We start from the raw sequence: 12,156 nt of genomic DNA, 5'->3' as shown, positions 1-12,156 counted from the left end.
CCTCAACCAAGGAATGGATAAGGAAAATGTGGTACATTCACACACGGAGTATTACTAAGCTGTTAAAAACAAAGACCAGGAAATCTGAAGGCAAATGGATGGAACTAGAAAACATGGTATGTACTCACTCCTAAGTGGATACTAGCTGTAAAATAAAGGATGACTATGCTACAATCCATAGACCCAGAGAGACTAGGTAACGAGGGCTCATGGGAGGAAACCCAGAACTCCCTGGGAATGGGAAACAGAAGAGATTTCATGAGAGGACTGAGGGCTGGTGGGGGTGGGAACATGAGCAAGCAGGTTGCGGGGGCGGGGGTGGAGGGGAAGAATACTGAAAGAGACTACTGGAAAGGGGGTGGCATCTTGGGCTCAGGTAAAAACCTTGCACAAGGGATCTCCCAGGAATCTACAAGGATGACCCTAGCTAAGACACATAGCAATAGCCGATACATAGTCTGAACAGGGTATCTCATGTGCCTAACCCAATTGTCATCAGAAAGGTATCGTCCAGCAACCGACAGAAACAGATGCTGAGATCCACAGTCAAAAAAAAAATTAAGAAAAGATTGCTTAGAACAATGCACTTTTCACACAGAATCCAAAAGCTTGAGTTACTATTTTCCCCCTGGGACCTTCATGCAGACAGCAGAGTAAGCAGTTATTTCTCAGTTATTTATAGCAAACTGTCATGTACTGTCTTCGAATAAATCACTTGGCCAGAGTTAATGGGAAAATAGTTTAATACTTTTATATCACAAAATAAACCGAGACAGGGAGAAGCATTCACAAGCTCTCGGTTCCCCTGCCGTGGTCCCGTCTCACTGGACACGGGGAACAAGCACACACCCACCAGCAGGTTCTACAGTTCCTCCTCAAGGCAGAGTCTGGAGGACACATCCCAGTCCTCGGGCTGGCACCTGATGTGTCCTAAGCACTGAAGTCGCCATGGCTGCCGCTCCAGAGGACGGCCCCTCCGTTCTGGAGACACTTCAGCTCTCCTTAGCTCTAGCTCCTTTCAGACTGGACTTCTGACTCCGTTTCTCCTTCTGACCCTGGATCGAGAAGAACTTCTTCCTCAGGTCCTTCAGCCGCCTCAGCTTTTCCTCTTCCTCCTTCTGCTTCATCTTCACGTGCTCCTTGTTGTGCAAGCTTCTCTGTTCTTTGGCGTTTTTCATTTTCTGGTTGTGTACTGTGCTCAGAGCACCTAGCAGAGCCAGGACCTAACAAGACAAAAGACAGTGAGCACAAGCCAGCCCAAGCCTGCCTGTTGCCTACATGATCAGGACCTCACCACACCGACTGCTGGTATCAAATGAGATTCAATCCCAAATGGAAACTGAGTGAAAATTCATCATGACTTGCATAGGGATGTAGGTTTGTATGCATTTGATAAAACAATCCACATTTACCACTGTGTGGAATCATATGCAGCTAACTGCTGAGTGGTTCACCAACAGGTGTCCCTATTCAAATACAGGTGGACTATGACTAACCAAGGATGTCAAACAGCCTCTGGGTTTTCCCCAATTTCCAGTTCAGGGGCCTTGCACCAGTCTGGCCCTTACGCTTTCCCAGTGAAGACTCAGAACACAGTGGAAATGACAAGCGTGCTGCCGAAAGCACTGCTTTCACGTCCAAGCACAATGAGAAGTAAGTCACTCTGACAGTACCTTCCTCTCGTGAGGCTCACGTATGACAGCCGGTCTCTGCTTGTCCCTTGGCACTTTGCCTGCCTTTGCTTGGATCTTGGGCTTGTTCTTAAATGGCAGAGCCTTCTGCAAGGCTTTTGGAATGTGCAGTGAATTAAAATGTTTCTTTTGTCTCAGGATTGGCTGAAAAGGAAAAAATAAAACAGAGACTATATTAAAGTATAACTTATATGTACTTAAAACTGTATCTAAGATATTTTCATGGACTGCCTTTTTTACAAATTAGCCACATTACCATCTGCTGACTACCAGAAATCAGGATTCAATCACCCATCCAATGTGGACAGCTTCAACGGGCATCTACACAGCTAGGCAAAACAAAGAGTACACACATCACAGCCACAGGTCTCCTGAAAAGCCAACAGGCCTACTTGAACAGAGCAGAGCTTCGGGTCTTCAACAGAACATAAGAGATTCAAAGTATCTCAGCAGAGAACTTGGGTTTTCTCTTTGGGAATCTGGGGTGGTTCTCTTCTAGCATAACAAGGATAGTCTAGATTCTCATTGCGACTGTCAACTTCTCTTCCTCAGCAGTCAAAGTTGAACTTAATTCTGATAGAAGGACGGCAGGCACAATCTAGACACTGAATTCTATGCTCAAATGAAATAGTCTGACCTGGATATTTAACCACTCCAGAGATTACTGTAAACAGTTCTGCAGGAGTCACGCCAAAGGTGAGAGGCAGTGTGCAGGGAACATCTCTGCTGGGCTTCTATTTCTTTAAGACATCACCCACAGTGTCTTTCAGAACCCTGGTTAAAGAACTCAAACTTTCAGATTTAAAGAACTTGGATAAGCCTTCTCCAAAAAGGGGTAAACAGGATAGGATGGGATAAGAGGCCCCACCTGTAGCTGAGGAGCTACTGACATTTGGTGGCTACTAGAGAGAGAAAGTAGTTGTTTTGGGGGTTCAGTCAATGGCAGAGGACAGCCGACTGCATAGACCCACATGGATTCAGTAGGCTGTTCTTTAAAAATAAAGAAGAGGACGTGAAGGTGTGGGGGGGAGCTAGGAGGAAGAGGTCCAGGGGTATCTGTGGATGGATATGATCAAGACATACACATATACATATACGCATACTGTTGTGGAATATTTAACTATGCAAAGATGTGTTGCATTTATGTTGCGGAATATTTAACTATGTAAAGATGTGTTGCTGTCTTATCTTGCCTGCCTAAGGCACCTGATTGGTATAATAAAAAGCTGCATAGACTACAGTGAGAGAGAAGGTTAAGTGTGACTTCTGGGCAGGAAAAGTAAGTAGGAGGAATTTAGGCTCAGGGAAGAAAGGAAGCGAGACACCAGGGAGACACCAGGGTCCATCCAGTCAGGCACAGAGAAAACAGGAAAGGAGGACATACAGAGTGAAAGGTAAAAATCACTGCGGCAAAACGCTGATGACTAGAAACAGGCAAAATTAATTTAAAAGAGCTAGTGTTGGGGGTGGGGGCTGGAGAGATGGCTCAGAGGTTAAGAGCACTGACTGATCTTCCAGGGGTCCTGAGTTCAAATTCCCAGCAACCACATGGTGGCTCACAACCATCTGTAATGAGATCTGGTGCCCTCTTCTGGCATGCCAACATGCATGGAAGGAATGTTGTATACACAATAAATAAATAAATAAATATTTTTTTAAAAAAGGGCTAGTGGGACAAGTCTAAGCTAAGGTTGAGCTTTCATTACTAATAATAAGTCTTCGGGAGCTGGGAGCAGACCAAAGGAAATTCTAACTACAGCATATACTCACATATATAATTATATTATATTATGTAATATAAATGCACATGCATTGCCAAAGAATATATTAAAGTCTTTAGAAACTTGTATTACTAGGCTATAGTAATGAAAATAGAAACAGACTATTAGTATGGAAGGGAGAGCACAGAAATGACTCCAGATCCATGTGGTCAACTATGCAAAGGCAAGCAAGGATACAAGATAACCTTGTCAAGAAATGTGAAAACTGTATCTCACTTAAAGTATAGAAGTAAGTTCTTAAACCTACAGCTAAATAAACTCAAAATGGCTCAGCATTAGACCCAAACCCTAAATGTTTTCCAGGAAAAAATTGCCTAGATTTTTTTCTGGGTGTCACACCAGAAAGAAACAAAACCCCAAAGGGAAATGACATTAAAGTAAAAAGCTTCTGCACTGCACCACAGAACAATCTACAAAATGTAAAAGCAAACGCTAAACAGGAAAAGAATATTTGTGAGCTGCCTACCTGAAAGGGGTTAGGACCAGGGCTTTAAAAAGGGCTCTCACAGCAAATCACACAAAACAAATAAGCAGGGCCGGGAACCAGTTCAGTCTAACAATGATAACAGTGTCAATGGGTGAAGGCCCCGCCCCCAACCCCCAGAAGTTCCTCCAAAACAACCTATCTAAAACAATGGGCAAACACCTGAGCAAGCATCTCTTCTAAGGAAACAAAATGAGTGATGAGAACAGGGAGACAGAGGTGAGAAAATACAAAATGACAGAAATGCGGGGCCAGTGTGACAATGCCCAGAGCAGAAGAGATCTGATACACACAAGAACCATGGTTCATACAAATGTTTCATGTTTGGGATTTTTGTAAAGTATTTGAGCAAGGGGATGAAATGGTAGAAATGTTCATCTGCTTCACCCATGGTAAGTAAGCACCTTACCAAATCCACATGCATCTCACAATGTCATTGGTAATTCTCAAATAGAACACTATGATTTTACAAAATATTCTAATTTCATTTCCAATTCTGAGAAAACCACCGGCATCATTTTTCTGTGTTCTTCCCCCAAAACAGCAAACAAATATATTATTGTTCAAATCAGACTTAGCACCTGACTTTATAATTGAAAATACAAGTCATATAAATGGGACATTACAGGGTTGGTATTTGGTTTGATCTCTGGTGCCATAAAAACTAAAAATAGTACAAATAAAGCCCGAGTGATGCTGCTAGAAACACAGACACACAGACACACAGACACACAGACCCTTCCTTACCTTATAGAAACACAGACACACAGACCCTTCCTTACCTTATAGAGTGAGTCCTTGTTTGGCTTCAGTTTGATGCCATGGGCAAGCCTCAGCTGATATGTTGTCCGCATCCCTGACCAGGTGTCTTTCTCACCCACGGGTTTCAGCAAAGATGTTACAGGGTTATAGAAGGCCGGGATGGAGACAGGATACCAAGTCCGCATGAAAACAATATCTAGAAGAAGTTTCCAAAGGTCTGTATCCATCTCGAGTGATACACATACATGTGCACACCCCAAGTTGTCCCAACATCTCTACCTGATTGAACGGTATTTGGAAAAAGAACTTAGCCAATTAAACTCCTGCTAACAATCACAAGGCTGTGGGTGTGAGACCAACAAGTACAAACACAGTGTGGGTACTCCAACTGAACAGGCCTGGAGATCAAAACGCCTTCTAATCAATACCAGCGAGAGTCAGTAACAAACCAGTAACAAACAGCAGTGTCCTCTGCAAACCACAAAGGAGTCTTACCACTCATTAACAACTTGTCCTCAAAGCTGGCCCGGAACGCTCCTTCTGGAGCCCGGAGCGCTTTCTTGATTTGTCCCCTTATTCCACTGACAGTTCGAATGACAGCACCTTCAAATTTGGCTACTTCCAAGGCAGAGTTAAACATTCCCTAAATGCAACAAAATAAAAACACTCACATATATACATTACCATTTATATCACTGGTTAAAAAGCAAAAACCAATCCACTAAACGTGAAATTACTAATATCAAAAAGTATGTTACTCAACTTTATTTATTTATTTATTTATTATTTATTTATTTGTTTATTATTTATTTATTTATTTATTTTAAACATTCCCTAAATGCAACAAAATAAAAACACTCACATATATACATTACCATTTATATCACTGGTTAAAAAGCAAAAACCAATCCACTAAACGTGAAATTACTAATATCAAAAAGTATGTTACTCAACTTTATTTTCACAGAAATGAACTCTACAAGAGCAAAGCGGTATGTGTGGGTGTGAACTGGCCTAGACAGCCTGTCAGCCTCTTCTGTGCAGGCTGAGAACCAACTCTAGGCTTCACAGGCACTCTACCGCTAAGTACCTCCTCTGTACAAGCACTGAGCTCCACCGCCTGCCCTCACCATCTTATTCCAAATGAAACTTCCCCCTGCCCTCTCTGACTCTGTGAAGCTAAGTGCAGTCTGCTGAAATCTTGCCGTTTGCTACAAACTGCTTTGTACTTTCTACTCAACAATCAAGACAAATGTAATATTTTCTTTCCCCTCACTAACGCAGCTTTAAAGTAATAAAACCCAATGGATGAGTCTGTTGGTTCTGGGATAATCTCACAGTTATAGTTACTAAGTATTTCTGACTTTAAGTGCAGTACAAATCAATAAAAATAAAAAAAATACCAAAAGTCAAGATTTCAAACACTTTCCTAAAAACTCTAAACTTACACTTTAAAGTACAGGAAAATCTGCTATCTAACCCCACTTCATGACTACCAGTCAAAACAAACGCACATCTAGACACTGTCTAACAGGACCTTCATGCTTGTGGATGATGTGTATGACCCACAGATGAACTTGTAGTTAGACTTCAGTTTCTAGCCCAAAGATAGCCCATTACAAACATAAAATTATCTCAAAACCTGAGAAGAAAAACCACATTGGAAATACTGCTAGCTCTAAATATTCTAGGTAATAAAAGAACATTCTACTCTTTCTTTAACAATATATAACTTATAACATAGGAATATATGGATATACAGACCTTAATAAATGAAGTATTCTTGAATATTTTAAAAGGAAAACCAGTTAGCTTTAATTTCTTCACAATTTTTATGGATTTATCCAGGTCAAGGACAACTCCAGTCGCAGCAATCCGAAAGTCAGGCTAAAAACAACAAAAATTTGAAAATAAGAATAATATAAAAAAATTTACAATTCTCTGATGTAATAATACCATATTTTCATTCACATAAACAGCTACAAAAGACAGAATTTCATTTCTTTTCGTACTAGGTACTTATTTGTAGTTTTGTTTGCTGTAGAAACAGTCTAATGCAGCCTGGGCTCACCAACTCTGGCACAGGATGTCCTAGAATGCTGCCTCCACCTCCCTGGCTGTAAACCAGGATTTTAAGGATGCTAAGTCACTGCTGCTCACTTGAATCTGCTCCTGAGAGTGATTTCATAGAAACAGTTTCACAACAACAATCAGCTCAGAATCAAAGGAAAAGGCAAATTCAGTTGCAACATTTAAAAATGAGATTTTGGACCTCTAGGTAGACTGCCTATTTACTATTCTTTTTTCTTATATGTTATGTAGAGCCAATAAATGAAGCTTGATTTCTGCCCAGTCAAAGACAACTGTGAACAGTTTGTCCACATCACTACTAAGGGACAGCACCATGCCTAAAGGGTTACAATGGCTTCATAAAACGTGCTGTAATAATTAATATCTAGTGAACACGATTACAGACTTTTTTTTTTTTTTTTTTTTTTTTTTTGGTTTTTCGAGACAGGGTTTCTCTGTAGCTTTGGAGCCTGTCCTGGAACTAGCTCTTGTAGACCAGGCTGGTCTCGAACTCACAGAGATCCGCCTGCCTCTGCCTCCCGAGTGCTGGGATTAAAGGCGTGCGCCACCGCCGCCCGGCCGATTACAGACTTTTTAAGTAAGCCCAAACAAGGCACTAAAATATACAGTGACGTCAGTGCCATTATAATTCTCCCTCTCTCATGACTCACACACTCTACTTAGGAAAGCCAGGCAGGGCAATTCACACCAGGAATTCCGACATTCAGATGGCTGAGGCGGGAAAATTCTGAGTTCTAGGCCAGTCTGGGCTACACATCAAGACCTTCTTAGAAAGAAAAGTGGGGAGGAAGGAAGGGAGGAAGGGAGGGAGGGAGGGAGGGAGGGAGGGAGGGAGGGAGGGAAATAAGAAAAGAAGGAGAAAGAGGGAGGGAGGACAAAGGCTGCAGAAGATGCAGGGCAAGGAGAAACATATCAAAAGTGGCTGATTTTCAACTTAGCTTCATGAATTCAGTTTATAGTGTCTAGTTCATTTGACTGACTGATGAAGAATGCATCTCTGATATTTACCATCGCACCACTGACAGACTGTATTGCCAAAAATCCAGTTCCTTGTGGGGTTATGGGACCTTAAAGAAAACAGAAAAGAAAATATAACAGACCACACATTTTACTCCAACCCCTTTTCTCAAATAAACAAATCTCTGAAGTTGGGCTTTCGTGACAAGCAGAGAACAAACTACAGCGATATAACCCTAAATGGCATAAACTCATCTTCTATTATTATAATCACAATTTACCCCAGAAAGTTGCTCCGCAATGCATGTGCTGTGGGGTGTATTTTAGAAGCCTCTGTCTGCCATTGTGGTCTTCAATATAGTACAGTGGGATTGTCTGAAACCTCCTCCATCCTACAGAAAAAATAATTGGATCTCGAGACTTGAGGATTTTCTTATACCAGCGATGTTTCTTGAGGCGCATCTAGAGACATAAACATTCAATAAAACAGTGTACATCCAAATAACCTGTCTCCAAGCCTGCAGCAAAGAGCACCTACCTGCACATATCCCACAGTGCCCTCACTATTGCCCAAACCACCCAGAATAATTGGGTAGTGTGGGTCGAAGTTCTGCACGAATTCACAGGGGATGTTTTCAATCTCAATTCGAACATACATTCCAGGTCGAAAACCCTCATACTGAACTCTAGTTTCATCTTCTTGGTCTTCAAATTCAGCATGGTTAAGCTACAGATGAGAAAAGGGACCAGAACAGAAGCGCAATGAACCCACACCACCAGTATTCTTAGTCAACATTAAGATTAAATTTTTAAAATACAAAGGAATCATGGACACAACAATTTAAGTTTTTATTGTAATAAAAAGCCATATTCTGTTCAACTCTAAGATATTTACCAACTGTATTTTCTGTTGCTCCAAGTCACAGCCACTAACGCCAAAAGGGTCGCTGAACGGTGCTCAGCAAATGGTGCTGGGCTATACTCTAACTCTCCCGGCTCTCTGCCAATCATTTTATAGAACTTTGCTCATCATCAGTTTTAGGACAGCCAATCCATCCTCCCTTATCCTCACTCTAGCTGTTTCTGCTTCCAGGCAGCTGTGTTCTGGTGTTTGTACCCACACAGGCTTTTATTACGACTTTGCACTGTGGGATAAGGACAAGTAACAACTTGGCAAAAGAATTTTTTTTTTTTTTTTTTGGAAACAAGATCTGTGTAATCCAGGCTAGCCTCAGTCTTCTGAGTGCATGGCCTGTTAAGGCTGCACACTGCACTTGTTTTGGCAGGTGGCTGTGACCCGGCAGCACAGGAGGCAACAGTCTACAGATTATTAAATCACATCTCTAGTCAAGGGCAAACTTTCGACTCCCAAAAGATCTTCCTTCTATTACTTTTCTCATTTTTTCAAAATCCTTTGAGTCCTCTTTCTCCACCAACTATTGCTCCATTTCTTTGCTTCACTTTGAACAAAATTCCACGTTTCCTCTGAGTCAGTCTCCAGACCAGCAGCTGCTTGTCCTGTAGCCGCCTTCACCTACCATGTTTGAAAGCATTTGCCTGTCACCACAGACCTTTGCCATGCTATCCAGTGGTTGTTCCACCTCTAGCAATGAGAACTGAAGTATATTCTGCATATACTGTTGGCTTCTGGCACACCTGCTCTTTGAAATTTCCGTCTCTTGGCCACTCTTCACCCTATGCCCCATCTCTCTGACTCAACTGTGCTAATTTTCCGAGCTACCTTATGGCTTGAAGGAGCCTGAGTCCTGCGCGTCAAGGCCCTGACTGAACTTAACACTGTTTGTCTGAGTATCATCACTAACCTAACCAGCTATCAAAGCTACACTACCTAGCGGCTTCCTACCCTACCATGAACACTGACCCTTTCAGGAACTCCCAGGTGAGCTTCCACTCGCTCTCTACCCCTACATATAGTCACCAGAAAACCTACCGATCCATCCTTTGGAAAAAATTACATCTAGACCTCACCTATACTACCATCTCCACCCAAACTGAGCTACCTTAATCCCAGCGTCCTTTCAAAAGGGAGAGATCATGACTGTCTTTTTCTGCCCAAAACCTTCCCTAGGCCCCACATCACTCAGGAAAACACGAAGTTCTGTATAACCTCCCACAAGGTTTTAAATTCTGGGGCTGGAGAGAAGGCTCAGTGGGTAAGAACACTGGCTGCTCTTCCAGAGGTATTGAGTCCAGTTCCCAGAAATCATATGGTGGCTCACAACCATCTGTAATGAGATCTGGTGATCTCATCTGGCCTGCAGGCACACATGCAGGCAGAACACTATATTCTTAATAAACTTTAAAAACAAAAAGATTTTAAATTGCAAATGGCTTGAACTAGAGACTACAAAGATTATCTCTCTATTGTTTAGTCACTCCGGTAAAAAGTCAATACAGACTGGAAACTACTAACTTATGACTACCAGGAGACACTTCTTCACACTGGAGTCTCTACCCTTCACACGCTGATCTCTACCCTTCCAATCCTAGGATGTGCTGAAGTGAGCAGCAGAGACACTTTCTCTGACTAGAGGAAGGTTTAGACGAGCAAAGCTTGCCAACCACATTTTCAAGTTCCAAGGAATTCTCAGTGCTGCCACCAACAAAGTGTGACTCAAACACTCCATGAACTGTGAGCAGAGCTTTGTGTCCCTTGTGTCTGCTTCTGGTGAAATCACCTCCCACCATGGCCGTAAGCAGGAGCCCCCACTTCTCCTCTGCATGCACTCCTCTCCCATCTGCATCTGCCTTGACATGTATACCCATCTGAACAACCAAGATGTGTCAAAACTCCCCCAGAAAGAACTCTGTGCACATAAGTCAAACAAACCATTCAGCTACTTGTTCAAAGCATTAAGTGACCAGAACTTGAACCTAGGCTTGTACTGTACATCAACATGTACATCAATATGTCAGTGCCAAGAGATGCAGTCAACACCACTAAAAGCACCCTTTCCTTTTAAGAAACCTCCACTCAGGTAAACCAGACCCTTAGGAACTTCAGGGCAATTGGAGAGAGGCTAAGTTACAGCTTGCCAGGTAATAAGAGAGACAAGCAGTGTGCAGCTACAAGTCAGGGTGTGGACTTCTTGAGAGTGACTCTTCCTTAGCTGTCCTTATAATGAGAGGTATCTTTCTGCATCTTTGTAAGCTATATTTTTTTCAAAGTATGTAATTTACAAGGTATCAAGCTTAAAAACTAAAGTTTATTTAAGTGAAAATATATACAACCTGGTTTACTTACTCATCTTAAAGTGCCTACATAGTGGGCTGGGGATGGCTCAGTGGGTAAGAGTGCTTGCTATGTGCAGGCATGAGAAACTAGTTTGGACCCCCAGAACACACATAAAAAGTAGGCATGGCTATGCATGCCTACAACCTCAGTTCTGTGGCAGGTGGAAATGGGAGGCTTGGGGGCTACCAGCAGTGCTCCAGCAGGGTTCAGCACATCTGTCGCAAAGGACGACAGTAGACAGCAACAGAGCATGGCAGATGTCCTCTTTTAGCTACGCAGATGCTCAGAGGCGTGCATTCACACGCACATAAACAGAAAAACAATTTTCCTTTGTAAATGAAATTTTAGGTGGTTTTATGTGACGCACTGTTTAGATTTAGAAATGAGTTCAGAGAGGAGTGCTAACACGTTTAAATCCAAGGCCACAAACAACCTGGCCTGAAAAAAAATATAGTTTGAAGATTTTTAACATTCTTGAAGTGTTATCTTTGTAGGCGGGTCTGATTTTTCAACTGTGTTGGTATTTTTTGACTCTCATATAAAATATAAACTAGATCCAGAACAAGTACCTCTCTTCTTAACTTTTCTACCATTCTATCCTGCCTCAACGGCATGAGTTCCTTGGAAGCAGGGACCATGTCTCAGTCATCACGTTTGCCAAGTGTGTGGGCTTGGTACAAAGTGGTGCTGATGAGAGGAGAAGGCCATCAAGGCCTGAAGAATCCATCACACAATTCCAACCTGGGCTCAAAGGCAAAGGAAAACGAGGAGCAGGCCAGTAGGTGGCGCTGCCTCGGCAGGCGGTCAAGGACTGCCCGATTTCTTACCTGCGCTTGTCTCTGCATTTCACCCTTAAGGTCATCGAAATACGTGCTTTCTCCCCCATCGTACTCCGCATCAAACAGCTCCTTCAACTTCCTCTTCTTATTCAGGTGCTTCTTCTTGGCACTTTCCTCCTCATTTGGGTCATTTTCTTCCTTAATGTCTTCTTCTGTATCTTCACTCTTAAATTTCCAGATTAAAAAGTATTGAGAAGCTTAGGGAGAATTTTCTTTAAACAAACAAAGCAGATTTTATAGTGTTTGAGTTTACAAATTCTTTGATATGACTATCATGACCAAACAGACTTTGGTG

General features: G+C 42.2%; 1 protein-coding gene across 2 annotated transcripts in view; it reads right to left on the bottom strand.

The window, feature by feature from the left end:
• Positions 1 to 725: 725 nt before the first annotated feature.
• Positions 726 to 12,156, bottom strand: part of Bms1 (BMS1 ribosome biogenesis factor) — a 35,906-nt gene continuing 24,475 nt past the window's right edge. The window contains exons 15-23 of one of the 2 annotated variants that reach the window (XM_038319596.1): positions 11,850 to 12,026; positions 8,305 to 8,493; positions 8,048 to 8,228; positions 7,818 to 7,876; positions 6,483 to 6,605; positions 5,214 to 5,361; positions 4,739 to 4,914; positions 1,674 to 1,835; positions 726 to 1,223 (exon numbers count right to left, since the gene is read on the bottom strand). In XM_038319596.1, the coding sequence (XP_038175524.1) occupies positions 993 to 1,223; positions 1,674 to 1,835; positions 4,739 to 4,914; positions 5,214 to 5,361; positions 6,483 to 6,605; positions 7,818 to 7,876; positions 8,048 to 8,228; positions 8,305 to 8,493; positions 11,850 to 12,026 (1,446 nt within the window). In that variant the 3' untranslated portion in view covers positions 726 to 992. Of the gene's footprint in view, positions 1,224 to 1,673; positions 1,836 to 3,346; positions 4,694 to 4,728; positions 4,915 to 5,213; positions 5,362 to 6,482; positions 6,606 to 7,817; positions 7,877 to 8,047; positions 8,229 to 8,304; positions 8,494 to 11,849; positions 12,027 to 12,156 lie in introns of those variants that run through there. The other variant, XM_038319597.1, reaches the window with a different exon arrangement.

The sequence above is a fragment of the Arvicola amphibius genome, chromosome 2, assembly GCF_903992535.2.
Source record: "Arvicola amphibius chromosome 2, mArvAmp1.2, whole genome shotgun sequence".
Lineage (NCBI taxonomy): Eukaryota > Metazoa > Chordata > Mammalia > Rodentia > Cricetidae > Arvicola > Arvicola amphibius.
The sequence above is the reverse complement of the archived record's forward strand: the minus strand, read 5'-3'. Positions and strand labels throughout refer to the sequence as shown.